This window comes from Equus przewalskii, chromosome 3, assembly GCF_037783145.1.
Source record: "Equus przewalskii isolate Varuska chromosome 3, EquPr2, whole genome shotgun sequence".
NCBI lineage: Eukaryota > Metazoa > Chordata > Mammalia > Perissodactyla > Equidae > Equus > Equus przewalskii.
In genome coordinates, this window is record NC_091833.1 from 86561514 (window position 1) to 86585952 (window position 24439).

The 24439-nt window shown below is 40.7% G+C and overlaps 1 protein-coding gene across 34 annotated transcripts in view; it reads left to right on the forward strand.

The window, feature by feature from the left end:
- The window catches only part of APBB2 (amyloid beta precursor protein binding family B member 2), a 373646-nt gene that overhangs the window by 185665 nt on the left and 163542 nt on the right, over positions 1–24439 (forward strand). For all 34 annotated transcript variants that reach the window (XM_070615061.1, XM_070615046.1, XM_070615053.1 and 31 more), the window contains one exon: positions 1782–2597. In XM_070615061.1, the coding sequence (XP_070471162.1) occupies positions 1782–2597 (816 nt within the window). The remainder of the gene's footprint in view (positions 1–1781; positions 2598–24439) is intronic.

A 24439-nucleotide genomic window follows, 5' to 3' on the forward strand; every position in this document is an offset into this window, starting at 1 on the left:
TGTCCCACATGCTACAGCTAGAAGGACCCACAACTAAAAATGCACAACTATGTACCAGGGGGCTTTGAGGGGAAAAAGGAGAAATAAAATCTTTAAAAAGCCAGCAGATTTCCGTCTTTCTCATAATAATGTCACTCGAAATACTCGAGTCTAAATATCATTTTCTCTTGTGTGTCTGTTATGGCGGTGTGTCTCAGGGAACACTTCAGGTGGGTTCGGGTTGGGCCCTTCTCATATCAAATGCTACTCTTGAGTGAGGTTATAAATTGAAACTTATGTTTGCCATAGAAAGGTAGTAATGGCCAGAACAGTGGAAACATTTTTAAAAAATTTAGTCATCAGAGTATTGTTTAAAAGGGAGAAAGGCACTGGATTCTCTATTCCTATAAAATGAAGCCCAAGTGTTGAGGTGGGGTGCTGGGTAAGCAGGAATCCTTATAAATAATCATTCTAAAGAATGGGGCCCCAGGTCTAAGCACTTGGGTTACGTCACTTAACTGTCTCTCTGGGCCATGTGGTCATTCTGTTATAAATATGGACACTGCCTAGAGTGTACAGATGTTGCTTAGCTTCCCAGAAGCACCCAGACTCTAGGATGAGTGGGTGACTCTTTTCTAAAATAGCCCATCCTGAGTATTTGATTCTAGAAAGAGATACCTCTAAGCTCCCAGAGGGAAAGGCTTGCCCTCCTCTGCTGTGGAGGGCCCTGTTTTGCCTGGGGGAGGAAGAGGGAGTTGTCACAATACAATTTTAGGAATGTTAGGAGCTGTGCTTTGGTTCAACTCCTGCTGGTGTAGCACTCACAGAGGTCTGTGGAGGGCAAAGGATCAGATAAGAAAGAAGTCATTCCTCATAGACTGACAAATGTGAAACCTTAGGAATTCTTGCTGATGAGTTTTATTCCCTTCTAGTCTGAGAAGCCTTTTTTTCTTCCTAGCAAGACACATGGAATAAATCACTGAAGGTGCGGGCAATATTTGAGATAAATGTTACTGTCAGATAGTTTCCCAGGAGCTCTGCGAGAGCACGTGGTGACTGCAGACAGCTGAGTCTGTGTTTTAATTCAGTGGAATATACTCAGATCCCTTTGGGGGCTCTAACACGTCTGTCACCAAAGGCTCAACGCTACAGTACTAGTAATGGTTTTGTGTGTGTGTGTATGTTCTCGAGCAGTTGAGCCATCTTTCCAGAATCTCTGTTTGCTATGAACACTAAGCCCAGGTCAAAAATGTTCACAAAGAGGTTAGCAAACTCTAATGGAGGTTTGATTTTTCCAGGCATTCAGAATACAATTTCTAAACGTAGTTGAAAAAAATTACCCTGGACCTATGGGACATCACTGAACAGTGACCTTTTAGGTTAATTAAGAAGGCTGGAGCCCCAGAGGATTTTTGAGCACCTTTTTTGTTGCCTGAGGGAACTACAGAGTAGAAATGTGGTGTAAATGTTTAGAAAGAGGATGATTTTCAAGGGTGTGATAAATGAAGACCAGCTACCAGAAGAAAATGCTTTTATATGTATGCAAAGGAGAGATATTTTTATCCTAAGTAAAATTTGGACTGTCAGACCACTTAGCTTTTCTGTAAACTGGCTTTTGTGTCTCCGCATTAAGCCTTTTATTTGCTCCTATTTAATACGTGAGCAAACAGTGAAAATAAAGAGGAAGAGGAGTCAATTCTGCAAGAACATATGCAACAGAAACAATACTGCTTTCCATTTTCTGTATGCTAAGTAGTTTCATCATGGCAGGCATCTAACGACCAGTTTTGTTTTTTTTCCAGCTGACTCAGGTGTAGACACTTTGCCAGTGTTTATGGCCAGCAGCGGACCCACAGACGTCGCGAATCGGAACAGCCCGGCCACACCACCAAATACCCTTAATCTCCGTTCCTCCCACAATGAACTGTTGAATGCCGAAATAAAACACACAGAAACCAAGAACAGCACACCCCCCAAATGCAGGAAAAAATATGCACTAACTAATATCCAGGCGGCAATGGGCCTGTCGGATCCAGCGGCCCAGCCCCTGCTGGGAAATGGCTCTGCCAACATCAAGCTGGTGAAAAATGGGGAGAACCAGCTCCGGAAGGCTGCAGAACAAGGGCAGCAGGACCCCAACAAAAATGTCAGTCCCACTGCAGTCATCAACATAACTTCTGAGAAGTTAGAGGGTAAAGAGCCCCACCCGCAGGACTCCTCGGGCTGTGAAATTTTACCCTCCCCACCCAGGAGAACCAAGAGCTTCCTAGATTACTATGCAGACCTGGAAACCTCAACCAGAGAACTAGAGCAGAACTTAGGCAACCAGCATAGGGTTGTGGAAGAGAAGTCCCAGCCAGGCCAGGGCCAGGCCTCCACCATCATTGGGAATGGCGATTTGCTGCTGCAGAAACCAAGCAAACCCCAGTTCAGTCCTGAAGATGGCCATATAGCCACAGTGTCATCCAGCCCGGAGACCAAGAAGGATCATCCTAAAACAGGGGCCAAAACTGATTGCGCGCTACACCGGATCCAGAACCTGGCACCAAGCGATGAGGAGTCCAGCTGGACGACACTGTCCCAAGACAGCGCCTCACCCAGCTCCCCAGACGAAACAGGTACCCCTGCGAAAAGTGTAGCTGAAGGTGGCACTTTCTTTGGTGTTTTTAATTATTGATGGACTAAATCTCTAGACTGGCCAAAAAAATCCATTTTCAGCCAGAGAAGAACGTGAGCCTCTTGAGGTAAAATTGGGCAATTTGCGTAGAAAATATTGTTAGATTCCTCTCCGATATTTTAGGTTAGTTTCATTTTGGTTCATACATCAGTTGTTTGTTCTGGTAAGCGTTCTTGTAAAAGAAATAGTTCCCTGGTGTTAAGTACAGTAAAAGATTATCTATTTAGAAATTATACTGCCAGTGAACTATTTCTAGATACTATCTAGAAATATTTAGTTTTGTTAAGTAAAGTAATAGAAGAAATACAGTTTCGGTGGGGCAGGATATAACCCGATTAAGAGAACCAACTATTTTAAAGTTCTCAGAAGAACTTATTTATGCTCAAGCTAATGAAAAGTTAAAAGTTCAAAAAGTTCAAAGTCTATTCATTAAAGACATTTCCTTTTTGACCTTTACTGCAGAAGATGTTATTAGCGTCGTTTAAGTGATATTTGAAAGTGAGAAAGTGGTGTTTCTGTTAAAATATATTCAGAAGTTTAGGATTTTAACTAGTCTAATTGAGACCACTCTTTCTTGACTTTTGTCTGTATTCATAACGTCTTTGGATTCGTCAGAGGAGTCAAAATTGTGACAGAAATGAACAGGATCCTAAAAATCAGCTGCTTTTAACCTCATCTTCTCATAGTCCCTATTATACTGACCATAAGATTAAATGATGTGGAGAACTTGTGGATGTGAATTCAATGTAACCTCATACTCACAAAGGCTTATTTCTTTAGCGTCACCCTGCAGCTACCCTAGTGGGTCCCAGGGCTCTGTTAACGGGATACGGATATAACAAAACAGATAGAACCACCAGCGAAGGAAATAGCATTTTTCTAACCTATAAGGGAGAGAAATTATAAGGCCTACACATAAGGAAATGAGAGGGAGAAAGTTCAGACATTAACTTGTCTATAAAAAAAAAAAAGAAGTGTTTTTGAAGTGCCCTTTAAAATTGCAGTTCTTTAAGGGATAGATTTCATCAGCCTGCTGTGGCTGGATATGGCAGTAGGAAGGCTGAGATGAGTCCATTTCATCTTATAAATGTCTGGACCCACACATGATTAAAATCATCATTATGTTTAGCAATGTCACTGCGTTCACAACTCTACATTACTTTTTACCCGTTTACAGAATTCATATCCTGTAGCTGATGGACACTGTTGTCTGCTAGTGTTTGAATCTACATAAAGGACTCCTTGAGTACCTCGCATCCAGGCTTTGCCTCCTGTTTTCAGTGCCCTCACCTAGGGCCTTGCTGTCTTCCCCTGGTCGTGGCCGCCTTTCTGCTGCTCTTCCAGGCACGATGCTTTCTGTGTAGTTATATTTTAAATTTTACTGAAAGGTATTAAATGAACAGTAAAATCTCCCTTGTTCCTTGCTCTAGCCTCTTTTCCCAATGAGGGCCACTGCATTTGTTTTTTTTTTCCAAATTATTTCCTTGCATAAAAAATTTTAGGCATACACCCACATTTGTAATAAATTTTAAAATTTACCCAAATTTTATGATAATGATATATATTTTTTAATTATTTTTTTATTTTTTAAAATATTTTATTTTTCCTTTTTCTCCCCAAAGGCCCCTGGTGTATAGTTGTGTATTTTTAGTTGTGTGTCCTTCTAGTTGTGGCATGTGGGATACCACCTCAGCACGGCCTGATGAGCGGTGCCATGTCCGTGCCCAGGATTCGGACTGGTGAAACCCTGGGCCACCGACGTGGAGCACACAGACTTAACCACTTGGCCACGGGGCTGGCCCCAGATAATGATATAGTTTAAGAATTCTTGGGGCCGGCCAGGTGGCGCAGCAGTTAAGTTCGCACGTTCCACTTCGGTGTCTTGGGGTTCACTGGTTCGGATCTCGGGTGCAAACATGGCACTGCTTGTCAAGCCATTGCTGTGGCAGGCATCGCACATATAAAGTAGAGGAAGATGGGCACGGGTGTTAGCTCAGGGCTAGCATCCTCACAAAAAGAGGAGGATTGGCAGCAGATGTTAGCTCAGAGCTAATCTTCCTCAAAAAAAAGAAAAAAAAGAATTCTTTTTAGAGATGTATACTAGTATTCCAATATATATAATAGTATAATATAGATAACATAACATAATAAAACTAATATAAATAATACTGTGTTGGGGATTTTCTCCAAAATAACTGGGGAGGGGATAAAAAACAGAAACAAAATTGCCCATAAGTTGGTCATTATTAAAGGTGAGTATATGAGGGTTCATTATTCTGTCCTCTCTAATTTTGTACGTTTAAAATTTTCCCCAGTAAAAAGTTAAAATAGGGAAAAATTACTCACATTATGTTTTTTTATGAATGCTTTGCTTTTTCCACTTAAGTATATATTTTATAGAGCAGTCCATATCAGGATGTACCATTTTTCGGCCTCGGGCTTTTTAAGTGTTAGGCAGGCTGCTCCACAGATTCAAGCTCCATGATTTATTTAGCCATTCCCTCGCTGCTGAGTATTTAGGTTATCTCTGTCCATAGCCTCTTTGCTTATTGTGTGCTGGTGTCAGTAAGGGCCTGTGGAGAGCGTGAAGTTCAAGGTGAAAATGTGCACTCCACTCCATCCACTGCGACCCTCTCCAGGAATCCTTTCCAGGTCCTCTCTGTTCACCACTCATTTGCTGGCATCACTTTCTTTTGGATTTTTCTACAGAACCCATTACAGGGCTTGGCACGTGATGGGAACTGGATTAGTTGCCTGACAGGTTGAGGGGATATGTTGCTTTTTCTCTCTTAAAGTTGATTTTTCTTTTTTAAAGATTTTATTTTTCCTTTTTCTCCCCAAAGCTCCCCGGTACATAGTTGTATATTTTTAGTTGTGGATTCTTCTAGTTGTCGCATGTGGGATGCCACCTCAGCATGGCCTGATGAGCAGCACCATGTCCATGCCCAGGAACCAAACTGGTGAAACGTTGGGCCACTGCAGCAGAGCATGCGAACTTAGCCAGTTGGCCATGGGGCTGGCCCCTTAAAGTTGATTGTGAAGACCTCTGAATTTTAAAGTAAGGATGACAATATGGTGACGGCCCTTAATGGGTCTCTAAGAATAGATGTTTTGATCAAATATGCTTGAAAGAGTGTGTTAGCTATGACCCTAAAGCAGTGAGGTTGAGTTTTTCAAAAACATACTGGAAGCCAAACCTTTGCTATCTTCACATGGTCACTTTGGGATCTCTGTACCTGTTTCAGCATGCTGCAGTGTCTCAAAATATTAATATTAATAATATTTGGGAATTCTTTTAGAGTTTCCTCACAGCCAGTTGTGAACTCCTATTGAAAAGAAGCCACTTTACTTCATGATGATACATCCAGGTAGTTTCAAGTAGTGACCACTGCATAAATTAGTAAAATAAAATAAGCGATTATTCAGTATTGGTATTTCTTTTGATTTCATCTTTCTGATGAAACATACTGAGAGTTTTTACAGTGATCACAATCAGTTTAAATGGAATATTGTATGTTTCACTTCTAGTGGTAAGATCAGTGTTTATTATGTATGTCTTATATAGTGTACACATGTTTGTATCATAAACATGAATCCTATTGAAAGAAAAGAAAAAATAAGAGCAAATATTTTGTAAGATACTAGTCTGCAGTGCCATAGTACATATATAAAAAGTGTATATATTTGCTTATTTACTGTGTTAAGTAAATACTCATCACAGTGGTGGGTGTTTTATGACTAAATCATGATACACTTATCTTTGCGTTGTAGACTGTGCTTTGGGGAGCCTAGAAAAATAGGACAGACTCATTTCTACCTTAGGGGCATCCTTTCCAAGTTAGAATGCTATTTATAAGATAAAATGCATTGCCTAACCCAGAGATTGACTACTTCCTATTTCCCTTTCTTTCTGAATGGCCCCCTCCAGCGTGTTAGTAACTTTTTTTGCACAATCAATCATGAATACGATATGTTCCTCCTGTGGAGTCTGTCCTTTGAGAACACAAAAGCCTATCAGAAAAAAGAAGAGCATCTGTGAAATTACTAAGTTTCTCAGGAGTTTAGAAAAGTTAAAATGAGTGTCTTGACCCCAATTCAAAAAGAAAGAGTTGCATCATTTTGGCACTTGGAAGTGAACTTTTAATCTAGTTAGGGTTTTCCCAGAGATACAGTTCCCTCTGTGGCCCCAGGGACGCAGAATGGCTCAGATGAATACAAGTTGATCAGATTGTGTGTGGTCTCTCTGTTAATCTCTCCGTGTTTTAGGTCTGCTTCATGGAAACTTTAGAAGGACATGACATTTTGATGCCATCTGGGTACAGCTTTCAGTACCTTGTTGGCACCAACGTGTAGCTTACGTTTAATGTGGAGTTTACTAAAAATGAAGATACAGAGTATGAAACGAGTGGATCTTGTGGAATAGCTATTTCAAAGTTAGGTTCATTACTAACGTGCACAAAGGCAGGATATGCACAGAGAAAACCAAATCCAGATGATGTGGCAATGGGCCTGATGCTTCATTAACTTATCATTGAGAGTGAGTCCACTTCCTGAGTTCAAATCCCAGCTCTGTTACATGGAGGCAGTTTACATAGCCTCTCCTCTGTAAAATGGGAGTGATAGTAGGGTTTTGGCATACACCTATTGTGAGGATTAAGTCAGAGCATCTTTGAAGAGCTCTTGGAACAGTGTCTGGCATATAGCAAGAGCTTAATATTATTATTTATTGATTATTATTAGTAGTAATCATCATATCACTTATTATTGCTTATTGCTTATTCTTATTAGTGATCATCGTTATCAGTACAGCAGTACCATATAAAAGTTGACTTCTCTCTTAATTATGAATTACCTGTATTTTGAACTCTGATTTTAGTAAGGACTTTCTATACCCTAAGGGCAGGGATTGATTTGTCTTCATCTCTGTGTTGTCACTGCCTGAAATATAGCAAGTAAACTTAGTAAATAGTAAGGATTAATTGAATAAAAATGGAGGCCATTTGTATATCCCAGAATGGCCCTGATGTATTGAGTAGATCATTTGATGTTATATCTTCATCAATGTCTGCTTTTGATATTGGGTTTATTTTATAACTTAATTGATGATGTTGCCTCGTAAAAGGTGAGGCTGAATAACCAGTTATTGGAGAAGGCGCAGTGAAATTCTGTGTGCCTACTGTGTGTCAGGTCTTGTTTATGATACTTTCTGCCACTCAGGTGGCCATACTGGAACTTGAACCGAGGTCTTTGGACACAGCGTCCAGTGGTTTCCTACCTTACCATAGTCTTGGGTTATGGGAATGTGGCCCCAGAGGCTGCACTTCAACTGGGTGTGTGTGGTAGTTACCTTGAGAACCTGGAAAATGGAAAATTAGATTTCAGAGGACCTTTCTTTTCCTATTGAGCAATTGAGATTTAGTTCAAACATCATCTCCTCTGTGAAACCTTTTGAGAACCTCTGAGCTGTTGAAAGTCTTTTCTCTTTCCCTCCAAAGAAATGTTTCCAGGTCCCTGTCTTCATGTTCCTCTCAGTGGTTTGTAACCTTCTCAGCAGTTTCCACTTAGACTTAGGGCTCCATGAAGGCAGGAGCCAAGTCTTCATTATGTGTGGGTGTGACCCTCTCCACACAGTACATTAATGGTATCTGTTTGCTGGTTGGATAGATGGAGCTGGACCACAAACTTGTGCTCTCTGAGGTTTGCTACGTCAGTTCACTGATAGAAATAGAAAAAGTAGGCGTAACTTGTGTAAAATAATTGTTTAGAGCACCTGGATAGGATGATTCTTATTTATATCCTAGGCTACCACAAACATTCTTTGTATTGACTCCATAGGTCTCTAAGTCCAGAAAGGCAATGCCAAGGAAAAGGGCTGTTTTGGTTTCAGTTGCCTTCACACTTTGCCTTACATTGCGGGTTGATCCCTGTTGCTCTAGAGTTTGAATCCTTTCTTGTCTTAAATTGATTGGTTTCCAGTCATCAGGCAAGCAAAGTGGAATTCTTTTTCAAGCTGGCTAGTTGGTGAGGGTGAAAGCCAAGTCACAAACCTAATTATGTCAACACAATTGGCAGCACTTCTCATTTCTGATCTTCGCTAGCTTAGGAGTATTAGAGCTTTGGATAAGTTTGTATTATTAACACTTTTTAAAACTTCTAAATGTTTATTTTATGTCAAATGGTTTTTGGTAATTTTAACCATAAATGATTTTTAAGTTGCTTTTAAAAAGCTCCCATCCCTTAAAAACAAAAATGCTAGGGGCCCGCCTGGTGGCATAGTGGTTAAGTTTGGTGCGTTCCGCTTCAAGGAAGATTGGCATAGTTGTTAGCTCAGGGTTCATCTTCCTCAAGCAAAAAGAGGAAGATTGGCAACAGATGTTAGCTGAGGGCCAATCTTCTTCACACACATGCAAAAAAATTCTAGCATATAGGCAAGGCTCGGTTTTCAGTTAGTTTGCCTGCTGAATTAATTTTAATCTTTTAAGCACCCTTTAGTGATTCACTATCCTTCCTGTCTTGTCCTCTCAGCTGAGAGTTCCCTGATGTGACAGGAGGAATTCAAGAAGACAGATGTGAGATGTTTCCAAAATAGCTCGGACACACTGTGTTCTAGGGTGGAAGGTATGATTTCTAAATTAGCTTTTAGCACCTGGGGGGGTAAGATGTATAAAAATATTTCTCATCTCACTCCATGAACTTAAGGAAGAAAATGATTTTGCTTAATTCAGTATTTTTAGAAAGTTCTAGACAAAAAAAATATATCCAGTTGAATTTTCAAGATGGTTTTTTTTGCCTCCCGTTATAAAGTATATTAAGTAGTTCAGGGAACAAGAGGGTGAATCCAACGAAATGACTGGCTGCCAAAGTCTGACAGTCTGGTAATGAGCGCAAGACAGTAGATGTTCAACATGGAACCAGGAAGGAGCTGTGAGAGGCTCGAGTCCTGGGGGGTAGAGGGTACTCAGAGGAAGAAGAAATTTCACTTGGTTGAGGTGAGGAAGTTCAGGCACTTGAAGTTATCTGTGCTGGAGACTGAATAGACTTTCAATGGATGGAGATCTGGGGAGATCATTGCCCCTGAAAGCTGTTGAAAAGTAAGGAATCTCTTTCTTTTCTTTTTTATTAATCCCTGAAGAAGTTTAATCAATGATTTCTTCCCTACTCTTCTCTCTGCTTTACTGGCATATTGAAAGCAAAAATTTTAGTTCCCGGTTTGGCGAGATGTTTAGCTTCAGAGAAGAGGGTGGTGTGGAAGAGAGTGGCTGCCTAGGAAGCGACTGGAGGGAGTCCTTTAGTAGCCTCGCATCAAGTCTTTCAGAAGTGCTGGTGATCCCTTGTTCCCTTGGAGGAGGGCATGTAGCCACTGAGATTGTGACTCAGTGGGATCATAGAGACAAAAATATAACCGGCCACTTTTGGAAATTTTCTGGCCAAATTTCATCATGAACTATCTGCCCAGATTCATTATCCTCACAAAAGAGCCTTAAGTTAATAAATACATAGAGAGATTTATGGTTTTAAAAGTCAAGAGGCTACAGAAACATCCACATAGTCAGCAAGCTTGAACTTATCTACACCTAGGGGGATTTGAAATGGATCTGGAACTTTACCATGATTACGCTGAGCAGTATTATCCATGTGAGTTAACAGCAGTCCGAGAGTGTGTGAATTTATTCATCATGCTGTTGTTCATTAGTTCATCCATTCATCCTTTAATTTGTTAATTCACATATACATAGACATGCCAATCCTTTTTTTAACAGTCTATTCTGTGTACTGTGCTAGGTGCCTGAGACATAAATAAATTAGAACCAGTCTGTGACCTCAGAGAGCTCACATTCAGTTTCCTGTCTTCATGGATAAAGCCCCACTGTATGCAGAGTGCTTTCTCAAATGTGTCCCTGTGTTCTTTGTCCCTTTCTGCACATGCCATGCCTGAGTAAGTTTGAAAAGATAAAGCCCACCCCAGATAATGGGCAGCCTAAGTTTCCAAACAAAGAAGTGGGTAAGATGTCTAGATGTTTTATTATTTTCTCAGGGCTACTGCAACAAGTTACCACACACTTGGTGACTTAAAACAACAAATTTATTCTCTTAGTTCTAGAGGCTAGAAGTCCAGAATCAGGGTGTCACCAGTGTCATGCTCCCTCTGAAGGCTCCTTCCTTGGCTCTTCCAAGCTTCCAGTGGTTACTGGCGATGCCTGGCATTCCTTGGCTTGTAGCTGCATCACTGCAGTCTGTGTCTGCAATCTGTGGCCTTCTTATAAGGACAGCAGTCATCGGACTTAGAACCTGCTCCACCTAATCCAGTATGACCTCACTTTAACTGTTTGTATCTGCAAAGACCCTATTTCCAAATAAGGTCACATTCTAGGGTTCTGAATGTACATGAATTGGGGAGAATAGTATTCAACCCAGTAAAGATGTCTTCAATAGATAAGTCCTTAATATATGCAACACAGAGGAGATGTAAGACGATATTTGCAAGTATATTATATTCAATTTTTTCAAGAAGGAAAACTAACACTTGCAGGTATTTGAGAATTGGTAAGTGAATCGAATATGCTGCAAGGGACCTCAAGATAGTTTGGGGTTGCTGTTGTCCAAATTGTTTATTGTAGAGGTGAGGAAACTTAGATGTGGACCTGATACTGGGGAATCTGAAACCATAAACCCAACTGAGATTGGGAATAAGTGTGGAAAAGGCAGAAAACCATGATAAAGTTAGAGTAAATCTTCACATTTAGCGGGATGGTTCCTCCCTGCAGAGTGGGATAGTTCAGGGCACTTGGCATATGGAGATGGAGACCAAAGCTGAAGAACAGGCAGACAGGGTTATCAGTAATAGCAATGGTTTTTTTTTACCTCTGAGAGACATTCCTTGCCAAACATACAGGATTTTCTCATGAGCTATGCCAAATATAAAAGAAAAAGATATGACTCTAACCTGAGGGCAATGCAAAGGCAATATGATGCCAAGAAAGCATCAGAGATCACAAATGGATGGTTCCGGGGAGTGTACAGACAACCCACAGGCAGGTTTTGTACAGTAGACAATGTTTTAGAAAACTTTGAATTTGATACCAATGCTTAGAAATTGGGAGCTTTTACATAAAAATGAGTCATTTCTCTTGTAAATCCAGAAATCTCACAACACTGGGCTCAAATGCCAAAGAGGCAACAGTCAGTGGAAGCCCATTAGGTGGGGCCTGTCCTCTGCTGCTCAAGGCATTGGGCTTATGGAGCCCTGCTCACAAGTGTCAATGGAGCCAGCTGTCGTATACACATGGAACTATTATGGTGGAAAGAGCTAGGCTAATGTTGGTCTTGCCTGTTACAGCTGCACACAAGTGTAATGCCATAGTAGCAACATCCTTGGATCTGCAAACTTCTTTTAATCATAGTCCTCCTAGTCTCAGTCCCATGCCTTCTGGTAGAATTATAGAGTGTGACATGAACTGTTAAGCAAAGCAGGCTTGAAATTTCCAAAGACATCTTTAGATGACTTCTCGGAGTTCTCCATCTGTTAATCTGGTTAGAAGAGGGAAAACATTAGCTTTTCAAAAGCTAGGATGTGGGTGGTTCATAAATTTTTTGCCTTGAGTCTGACTCAGTTAATATACCCGATTTGCTTTCATAAATGTGAGGGGTAGTTACCAATTACCTTTATAATTTATATATTGCTTTTCTCTGTTAGACCCCTTGGATGCAAAATAGTGAAATAAAAGCTTCATATTTGAACAGATTTGACTGGAAAAATGGAATCATTTGACTATTAGAAAATCGTATGTAGTCAGCATTCCATGTGGAATGGTCGGAAAGTGAGAGAATGGGATGACCTCAACTCCAGAACTTTCATGTTGCTACCTAAAAGGGGAGATGATATTTATTGTATGCGAGCTTTTAGTTTTTTCTTTTTGTTTTGTTTTTTATAGATTTACCCTTGAATATGATTGAATTTAATCCTCACAAGTATTCTTCTTTAGTATCATTAGCGATATTGTTAGTTGATTATTTTTCTCCCTCAGTGTGATTTGAAGAAGTCTTCCTGTAGAACTGAATTAGCACATCTGGGATATTATTAAGGTAGACCTGCATCCTTTAAATGGCTTGTTTGGGAAGCTGGTCTTGGTCTGTTGTTTGTTTGTTACCAGGACACTTTTTCTTATATAAATGGTAGTATATATGAAGGTTATACAAGGTATACAAGATGGCTGGCCCATGAAAGCCTGTTTAATCCCTAATAGACATATAGAGCAATATTAATAGAACCATAGAACCTTTTCTCAGAATGTTCTAGAAGAAAATATAGTCACAGTTCCACGTGGAGTTGTCAGAAAGTGAGAGAACAGAGATGACCCTAACTCCAAACCTTGGGAAGGGGCTGACGGGAGGTGTAGCAAGAGAAGTCCAAGGGTTGGAGGTGGCGAGATACCTGGTGATGGAAGCTTCTAGGGACATTTCTCAGTAATTGTCTAACTGTTCAGTTTCTACTTTGCTTTTCTGTGTCTGCTCCAGGGATATGTCCTGTGGGGGACCTTTAACCAATGTTTCCTTTCATCCCTTCCTCACCATCGACACGGGAGACATTCCATGACCTCCTGCTCTTAATTTCTTTCTCCAGAATAAGCATCAGCTTCTTTCAGGATTTCCAAGTGTCGTTCACCTTTTAGTTGATATCTTGTCCCTGTGTCTCCTGATTATTTTTTCTCTATGGGACTATGGAACAAGAGCCCCAAGTCAGAGAATGCATTCCATATGTAATATATCAGAGAGAAGCACTTTCACCCCAGGTCCATTGTATCGTTAGTGGAGTTAAGGGTTATTGGATTGGTAAAATCTAGGCTGTTTGTTTTTAGGATACTTTTAGCAAGGATGATAGGTTAACCGTAATCCACTCACATACTTTCAATCGATGAATGTCTGCTGAGTTCCTAATATGTTCAAGGAACTGAGCTAGTGCTCTGGGTGATTCCTAGGTTGAAGCATAATCTTTCCTTCAAGGAACTCACAGGGGGCTGGCCCGATGGCTCAGTGGTTAAGTTCGCATGCTCTGGTTCGGTGGCCCGGGGTCCGCCTGTGTGGACCTACACCCTGCTTATCAAGCCATGCTGTGGCAGGGCTCCCACATATAAAATAGAGGAAGTTGGGCATAGATGTTAGCTCAGGGCTAATCTTCCTCAAAAAAAAAGAAAAAGGAACTCACAGGCTCCTTCCTCAAGATTCTGTTAAGCCTCTTCAACACCCTTATGGCATTTACCACATGCTGACTCATCCCAGCTCCACCACTTTCCTAACCTCTGAGCCCCAAGTTTCTTACCTCTAAAGTGGGAACAATAATGGTACCCACCTTATAAGATTGTTACATAAAGCCCTTGACTGGATGCCTGGTCCACAGAAAGCGTTCTTTGAAATCTTGGCTGTCATTATAATCATTGTCTTATCTTTACTGTGAAATGGAAAGCTTCTTCGGGATGTAGGCTTTTCTGCATTTGTGTTGTTTTTTTAATTCCCAGAAATGAGTCCGTACAGTGTACTCATGTTTGAATGGATGATTAGCATAACAAGTAAATTGTATTATTTATACTAGCAGTACAACAAATTAAAGGTAATAGTTTACCTCCAAGAAGTTCACAGTGATTAGGGAGATGCATAAATCCTCTGCTTCTCAAATGATAATGTGCAGGAGAATCTCCTGGGGATCTATCTTGTGGAGATGCAGATTCTGATTCAGTAGGTCTCGGCTGAGATTCTGCATTAAAAAATTAAAAAAAAAATTTTAATTGTGGAGATTCAATATTTTTAACAAGCTCCCTTAGGTGATGTTGATATTTCTGGTGCGCAACCACAGTTTGAATAGTGACACTGGACTGCAAGCTGTAGGAGAAAGGGGTCTAGTCAGTTTTGTTCACTGCTAGATCCTCAGCACATAGAATAAGCAGTGGCTAGGACATGCTCGTGTTAAAAAAATAATGCGAGGGGCCGGCACGGTGGCACAGCAGTTAAGTGCGCATGTTCCGCTTCAGCAGCCTGGGGTTCACTGGTTCAGATCCCAGATGCAGACATGGCAGCGCTTGGCAAGCCATGCTGTGGTAGGCATCCCACATATAAAGTAGAGGAAGATGGGCATGGACATTAGCTCAGGGCCAGTCTTCCTCAGCAAAAAGAGCAGGATTGGCAGCAGATGTTAGCTCAGGGCTAATCTTCCTCAAAAGAATAAATAAATAAAATAATGTGGAATGAATACATTTATCTCCAAACAATAGGTAGTGATTGCAGGTAGATTTTTTTCCAAGTGTGTAGAACGGATGTTCCAGATAAGTAAGGCATTTCATGCGATTCAAGAAGAGGATAGAATTGAAAGATGGCGTTTAGAGATGTAAAGTAGTGGGTACACAGAAAGAAGCTGGAAGAAAGGAAAAGAAGAGATTGCTCTAAGGCAGTATTCGCAAAGTTTTGGTCTTGGGGACCCCCTTACGCTGTCAAAAAAAGTTATTCATTTAAAAAAGAATAGGAAATCTAATGTTAACAAAGAATATATTTTATGAAAACCATTTTTTTCAAAGCTAGCAATTTACTGAGAGAAGTGATATTATTTTGTATGTTACATCTCTAGTGTATGGTTTCATTGAAGGCAGCCAGATTCTTTTATCTGCTTCTACCTTTAGTGTGTCTCTCTACTTTGTTTTTAAAGATTTTATTTTTCCTTTTTCTCCCCAAAGCCCCCTGGTACATAGTTGTGTATTTTTAGTTGTGGGTCCTTCTAGTTGTGGCACGTGGGACGCTGTCTCAGCATGGCTTGATGAGCGGTGCCACTTCTGCGCCCAGGACTCGAACTGGTGAAACCCCGGGCCGCCGAAGTGGAGCACGCAAACTTAACCACTCAGCCAGGGGGCTGGCCCCTCATTACTTTGTTTTGATTGAAGTAGATGAAGAAAATCTGGCCAATCTCATACAGATATGTAGATGGAACAAAGAGGAATATTTTAATAGCCTTTTCGGGTAATTGTGGATATTCTTTTTTGATGTTACACCAAAACTTGATGGTTTCTTAAAGGTTAGTTACAATGTGGAATCTGAAACCACAATAGTAAACTTTTTTGTACTCTGTTATATTAAAATCCATTGGTCTGTCAGGCATTTTAAATGGATGTTTTACCCATACGTAATTTTGTAACATCATGAGTTGGTGAATTGCAAAATATTGGTTCAGTGAGTTATGGAGATCTTCCAAATGTTGACACATTTCCTTATACAATATGAAAACATTACGTTCATTAATCTCACCACCCATCTCTTTAGAAAAGTCATGAATTATTGGGAAGCTGTCAAGCCCACAGTGGTGGATACAGGTTTTCTGAAATTCTAATTTTTGCTCAGAAGCTCTCATTTTATCCTTGGCGACAAATGCTGTCAGTTGTTTTCCTTGAAATGACAGGCTCACCTCATTCATTTTTGAGAAAGTATCTGCCTAGTACCTAAATTTGAATAATGGTAGTTTGTCTGTCAGTCATTCTTTCAAGTAAATAGAGTGTTTGTTGCGTGTGGTTTTCCTTGAAATTATGCTCCTCCCTCCATAGGCAGCAGAAGTGCCTTATGCCTACTTACATTAAAAGTGTATGCTTAAAGGTTGAGATTTAATAAAATTAATCATTTTAACTTCTTCAACAAGGCTATTCTTGAGTGAAACTGGCATTGTTTTTAGGAGGATTATATAGCGTTGGGGAATACAGTAATTGCAGTATAATTTATGCCATTGTCTTGCTTCATGCTGAGATGCCAGCAATTTTATCCATTATTTTTTGCGCCTCATCAGTTAAATGTCAACACAGTAAAAAGACTGTAAATAACATCTTAATATTATGAAAATAATTTCAACCTCAGTGTCCTCCTGAAATCTCCTTTGGGAACTCTTGCTCTAGGTGTGAGGACAATTTGATTGGAGAGGAGAGTCCGTGAAGGGTAATTTGGGAAGTCAGATAGGCAGGTGGAGGCCAGATTGGAGAATGCTAATGCGTAATTCTGAACTTGCTTTTGTTAGTGAAAAATGACTGATGGTTATGAGAAAAGGGAGTGCCATTCGTAAGGTGGAGTTTGAGGAAGGTACGTCTGACCTTGGTGGCTGGAATATGTTGGAGGGACAAAGGAGATAGGCAGTGGTGAGGGTCCCACAGTAACCTGTTTGAGATGATGAGGACTAGAGGAGACGAGTAGCTTTTAAAATAGAACTGAAATGGAAGAAAGGAAGAATGTCTAGGATTTAGTGATTGATTGGATATGGATGGTGAGGGAGAGAGTAGAATCAAAGATGTCAGATTTTCAGTTCAAAGACTAAGAAAATGCTAGTTTTCAGAAATAGTGAAGTTGGGAGGAAGAGCTAGTTTTTGGAGAAAGATGATGTTTTTGATTTTAGTTGTGTAAGTTTGAGACAATTGGGAACAGCCAGGGGGTAATGTCATAAGGTTAGAGCTGTGGCTCTTTGAGAGAAGTCAGGGAGATTCAGATTTTTGTTACTTAGACACCAAATTCTTCCACTGTGTTTGGGACTTTCATATGCTCTCTCTCTCTTTTTTGTTTGGTGAGAAAGATTGGCCCTTAGCTAACATCTGTTGTCAGTCTTCCTCTTTTTACTTGAGGAAGATTGTCTCTGAGCTAACATCTGTGCCAGTCTTCCTCTATTTTGTATATGGGACTCCACCACAGCATGGTTTGATGAGCGGTGTGTAGGTCTGCACCTGGGATCCGACCCTGTGAACCCCAGGCTGCTGAAACAGAGTGCGTAGACTTAACCGCTACACCACCAGGCCAGCCCCTCATGTGTTCTTTTGGTGTGTTGTTTTAAGCATACTTAGATTTAGAAGAGTGACAGGATAAGGATGGGGTGGGAATATGGGTGACTTAACCAGGTTGAGTAGTATTAGGGCACTGCCCAAAAAACCAATGAAATAGGATAATGGTTTGAACCAGTCTGTTCTTTTTCCCCATTTGATTTAGCCATATTTCTAGAATAATGGCTAGATATGACAATCACCAATTATTGAGCTATTAGATACAAGGATGACATGTTCTATTTCTCTTATTTTTTCTCCTCTATAATAAAATGAAGGGGCCGCATGTAGAAAGATAACCATATTTTTCCACTCACAAGTTGACATTGAGGGTCTCTGCCAGATAAGACTCCCTTCACACTTTACCAAGTGGCATTTGTGACCGTGGTCTAGCTGACAGGCTCCAAAACTAGGCTCTAAAAGCAGATCCATCTCTTTGGGATGGACTTATTAATCAAGTTCATGAGACTGAAATATTACAGCCAAAATAGCTTATTAATTTATGATAAGAACGATCACTCTCCCAGGTATTGGATTTCTTGATGTTACAGAGTCAGTGCATACTCTTAGTGCTTGTATATTATTTCCCAAATCATTATCACATGGCCTGATTTGCCCTAAATCGCATGACTAGGCATTCTCTCCCTCTAGACAACCACACGGGAAACCCAGGCATAAGCGAAAGGTTGTTTGGGGAACATGGTTTTAGCCAAAGGGGGGTCAGAGGAATCAAATGTTTAACTAGCATCAGCTGGGAAGCCTGATGCATCCTGTACTTCTTCCCCTTGGGGTGACGCTACCAGGGACTTAGAATCCTTGAAGTGCATTGGCTAAGATTCCCTCTTCTCTGCAATTTGAATCTATGATCTGCTTTTTCTAAGCCACCTAAGCTGACACAGTCTTTCCTAAGATATAGTAGTATTTTCTACTGAGTTAAAGATAAGTTATTCTTACCACTATGATCTGTATTTTACCTACACAGAACACTTCTGACACCAAATGTATGGATTTACCACACCAACCAATTCTCTGCAGACGCTAACAGGGCATCCTACAATTTAATTCACTTCTGACATTAGCTACCCAGCGCAAGTGCACACCCCACGGGTTCAGGGCTCAGTCCCATAAGACTGCCCCCTACTTCAGATGCCAGTCACAAGGAGTGGGTCCCCCAGGTTACCCACAGTTCTGTCCAACTTGGCTACAAATCAGGAGTTCCCAGGACCCTCTCGTGAGAATGATAACTTGCTATAATGACTCACGGAATCAGGGGAAACACTTTACGTACATTTACTAGTTTATTATAAAGGAGATTATGAAGGATACAAATGAACAGCCAGGTGAAGAGGTGTATAGGGCAAGGTCTGAAACATTCCTGAGTACAATAGTTTCTGTCTCTGTGGAGTTGGGGTGTGCCACCCTCTTGGCTCGTGGATTTGTTCACCAACCAGGAAACTCCAAACTCCTTCGTTTAGGGTTTTTATGGAGGTCCTATTACATAGACGTGATTGATTAAATCATTGTCCATTGGTGATTGACTCAATCTATTGACTCAGTTTACTCAATGTCATCTCTGGAGGATGAGACTGAAAATTCCAACCCTCTGATTTCCTTCTCCTCTGCCAACCAGCCCACATCCAGAAGCTATCTAGGGTCCCATCTGGAGTCATCTGATTAATGGAAAGTCAGGTGTAGTTTGTGGATCTTATTATGAATAACAAAGGATGCTCTCTAACCCATATCACTCAGGAAATCACAAGGGTTTTAGGAGCTCTCCAAGAACCAAACGAAGACCAAATACAGTCATGCACTGCATAGTGATGTTTCTATCAACCCCGGACTGCATATACAATGGTGGTCGCATAAGATTAGTACCATGTAACCTAGATGTGTTGTAGGCTGTACCATCTGGGTTTGTGTAAGTACACTCTATGACGTTCGCACAAAGACAAAATCGCCTAGTGACGCATTTCTCAGAGCGTATCCCATCATTAAGTGATGCATGACTGTATATATTTATTACCTCACAATATCACTCACGCTATGTTTGGGAGCCATCTTGTCTCATTCCATTTCTTGGCTTTGATCCATTGGCTGATTCAACTGTTATAGATAACTCCAAAAACAATCCTATTTCCTTCATTGTCAAGTCTTGGAGGAAGTCTCATTGCAGCCCTTAAGTCACTGTTTCCTCCGGGTTTGGCCTGTGATCTACCTGCATCAGAATCTCCTAGGCATGCCTTACAGTGTAGGTGCCTGGGCCCCACCTGTGCCTTACAGAATCAGACTTAAGAGGTGGGTCTCAGGAACCTGCATTTTAGCTAGCGTTTCATAGGATCCTTTAAACACCAAGCTTGAGAAGCACAGCTCCAGTGCTGACACAGGATCTGCTTTAGTGCTTTCAGTTTAAAGTTCTGTGTTCCTGTTAGAGTTGATACTGACCTGGCCAAAATTTAACAAGAATTGCAATCCTAATGAAAAACATGCGTAAGACGTTCATTTCCTTTAGGGCAAGAACAGTTCTTAATTGCTGTATGCTCCAGAAATTAAACCACTAGAGATCTTTTCTCTGGTTCTTAACCCTAAAATGGAACCTGTTACATAAGCTTTGATGCAGCATGAAGATTGAATATTTAAAATCCCAGCTCTGACATTGCTACATGGATGACTGTGGCCAAGTCACTTAACATCATGCATTTCCCTCTCTGTAAAATGGGGTTAATAGTAGCAGCTGCCCCACCAGGTGGTGGTGAGGATTAAATGACGTAAGGCGTGTGGAGGACTTAGCACTGTGCTGGGAATACAGTGAGGGCTCAGTGAAAATTTGGTTTTACAAATATTCCCATATGGAAAAATTAACTCTTCAACTAAAGGAAAGGCACAGAAAGAGAGAAAAGAGGGACCCTGATTATGTACACAAACAGAAAATACTTTCAGATAAGCAGCAGAAGAGACTAGAATGTGCAGACAAGGAGACAGTTCTTAATAGAGTGGAAGACTGGCCTGCTTTCCATCAAGCCGTGTAGAGTTTGGTTTGTAGGTCGTTGCCCGTGAGGATCAGTCTTAATTGAAAGGGTGGGGAAGAGGGGTGTCCTGTGGGTGGTGCAGTCCCCTGGGTCTGGATGAGGTCTGGCTTCTGCTCTTGACACTCCTACTCGCTAGGTGACTTGCCTCATGCCAGAGTGACTTGCAGAAGGTCCCAGCATTTCTATCCAGCCACCCCACGCTCCCCATTGAACAATTTTCCAAGTGTCAGTTTGCCCCCTTCCTCACTATTTATTTATGAGGCATCCAAGAACAGTGCCCAGGAGATATCTAAAATGTTATTTAATTATGCCAGAAGGTGAGTCTATAGCTGGTAACGTGAACTCAGTCAGAAGCTGCATTGATAACCGGTCAGGTGAGGGGTCATTGTTTTCATTCTCAAACAGTTGTTCTGAGCATTAACTGCAGAGAGTGTTAGCAAAGATGCTTTTCTCTCTATTCTTTGCCTTAATTGACAATTTTTACTCCATTACTCTCAGTATGAGTTTGTGGTCTGTGTCTGTGGGAGAGAGACAGAGAGAGAGAGGTAGACAGAGAGAAATGGGATAAGAATGAATGTTCTACTGACGGTAGAGCACTGTCCCTGGTAGCATTTCTATAACTTTCTAGTTTCATACCATTTTGACCATTCTCATAGAGGCTTCTTATGAGAAACTGCAGCCTGCCTTCTGAAAAGGGTAAGATGAATAACATCCTCGGGTAAAATAACTTCTGGTGCTCTACAGATTCTAAAAGAAACCTGGGAAACTGAGGGATAAGCTGGAATTAGGGAAGGAGAATTTTCAAAGCTGTAAATTTAAAAGTGTGTCTATTTTGAGACATCTGCTTATTTGCTAAAAACAAACAAAATCACCTCCCTTCAAACTCAGGACCAAGAAGCAGGAGGAAATTTCTATAGTTAGAACTCCATGTGTATTATTTTCGGCATTCTTTGCTTATGTTTTTAAAAAATAAACAGAATCACTTGGTATATATCACTCTGACCCACTGTAATTTCATCTAAAGTGTTGTGAATGTTCCATTCTTAACCTTAAGGATAAAATAGGTTAATGTCAATATGAGTAAGTTTCAAAATACATGACATTCTCCAGGAGACTTTTTATCAATACTAGGAAGCAAAGTAAGCAATTTAAAAATCAAAACCCAATCCAGAATAACCAGAAGTCTGTGTAGGCAGCAGACTAACTCCTCCACCCTCCCCTCACTATTCAGGGTTCTCTCTGCTTCTCTTTTCTTCCATTTGCCTCCCTAGAGCTTATAAATCCAATTTAAACCTTCATGAACTGAATCCCAGACTTTTTGCTGTTCTTGGCAGAAGTGGAAGAGAAGATGCCATGTACAGTTTGGAGTAGCATGGTGAAACATAGTTTTCAAATGATGGATGTAGTTTGGGCTGAAATAAATCACTGTTGACTCTGCATTACTTTGCCCATATGGGTGCACTTGGACCCACCACACGTTTCCTGCCTGATGGCATATTTGGTCTGGATTTCATCGATGTGAAGTTTCCCCCAGGAGCTTGCCATAGTTCTGTCAAGGGCCTTCTGGAAGTCTGAAAGGTTTGGAATGGTAAGCTAATGAAATGCTGAGTTCTTTGTGTGTGTTTGTGTGTGTGTAAGACGGTATGATATGAGTGCTTTTCATGAGAAATGATTGGCTTTGGATGCACCTCACCACTTGTTTTTGGCACTTTTGTAAAAGAATATGTTTTCTCAGGTTAGACACCTGATCCACCTGGAACGTTTCCATGATGCTGGGCAACAGACTAGGCATAGTCTGTCAGTTTTAGGTTAAAACATTTTTTACAGTTGGATAAATACATGGGTATTTACTGGATCATGATGAGAAAATGTATTTCTTACGCTCACTGCATTTCAGTGGTGTAGTGGACAAAGAGTGGTATTTAGAGTCAGATATAACCAGGTTTCGAATCCCAGATTTGCTTCATTGCTCTGTGTCCTTGGGCAAGTTACTAAGTATCTCTGAGCCTCAGTTTCTTCATTTTTAAAAAGGGCTCATATCAACTTCCTCAAAAGATTCCTGTGATGACTGAATGAGCTAATAATATATGCAAAGTATATGTGGAAAGTGTGTGTTTGTGTACATGTATGTATGAGTATATCTGTACTTATGTAAAGGATATTCCTGGCACATGGCAGGAATCAATAAATAGTCTTTCCTTCCCTACTTTCATTTTATCTAGTTTCCCAAAAGATTTAGTGATGCTTGTTGGTGATTCCTTTGATTTGGTGGTAACATGGGTCTGAGTTATTGTTTTGGAGCCAGGAGAATGGAACCTGCATTAGAGTAGATTGTATGGATCTGGACCCCAGAGCCCGCTCTGCCCATTGAATGTCTTTATTGGGCCAGTTACTTGTGTGCTGTAGGCTCCTCCCCTCCCTGTACACCCTCCCCTGCATCCCAGTCTGTAAATTTTGCTCTGTTTAATGACATAGTTTCAGGCCCACCTTCTAAGGTAGGCTTAGGATCCACATTTCTTTTTAGGAAATCTGGTATTTTGCAAACTTTTTTCATTGTCCATTCTGATATTTGAGTATACATCCTGACCATTTGTATATTTGTTCATAACTCATACACATTTGCAACATGCTAATATATTATGTTCACAAATACAACATACAAAAATAGAAATAAATGGATGAGATAACAACTAAGTATAAATAGAAGATATACTTTTTTAACAATCCCAGTAGACTGTCTTGCCACACTCCCATTTTTTATTTTATTTTTATTTATTTGTTTATTTTTGAGGAAGATTAGCCCTGAGCTAACATCTGCCACCAATCCTCTTTTTGCTGAGGAAGACTGGCCCTGAGCTAACATCTGTGCCCATCTTCCTCCACTTTATACATGGAATGCCTACCACAGCATGGCCTGACAAGCAGGGCCATGTCCATACCCGGGATCCGAACCCACGAACCCCAGGCTGCTGAGGCAGAACATGTGAACTTAACCGCTGCGACACTGGGCCAGCCCCCCATTTTTAAAAAAAAATCTGGTAAAATACACTTAACAGAATTTACCATCTTGACCGTTTTTAAGTGTATAGTTCAGTGATATAAATACATTCATATCGTTATGCAACCGTCACCACCACCTATCTCTAGAACTCTTTGCATCTTGGAAAACGGAATCTCTATGCCTGTGAAACAACACTCCCTAATCTCCCCTCCCCCTAGCCCCTGGCAGCCATCATTGTGCTTTCTGTCTCTGTGATTCTGACTGTTCTAGGTACCTCATATAAGTGGAATCATAAAGTGTTTGTCTTTGTGTGACTAGCTTGTTTCACTTAGCACAGTGTCCTCAAGGTTCATCCATGTTTTAGCATGTATCAGAATTTTCTCCCTTTTTAAGGTTGAATAATATTCCATTGTATGTATATTCCACATTTTGCTTATCCATTCATCTGTTGATGGACACTTGGGTTCCTTCCATGTTACACCACTCCCACTTTTGAGACTGCTGGTATAGCAGGTGGGCCAAAGACCTGGGGTAGCCAAATAGATGATGGGTCATAAGAGAAAATGCATCAGTGTCCTTAGCTAAGGATTCAGTGCAGTGGTTCTCATTCTGTACTTGATAAACTCCTGGAGAGCTTTAAAAAATTATCTGTGCTGGAGTATTCCCACCATGGACTCTGATTTGACTGGTCTGTGATGGGAACAGTATTTATTTAAAAGTTCCGGTATCACTATTTTTTAAAGCTCTCTTAATCTTTCCACTATGTGGCAAAGGTTGGGAATCATTGATTGACCTTTCAGAAATTCACTTTCTTCATTTGTAAAACACCATTGACAATACTTACTTTATAGGAATGATAATTGCCACATCTATTGAATGTCTACTGTGTTAGCCCCTATCCCAGCATGATGGAACTTAATTCTCACCACAG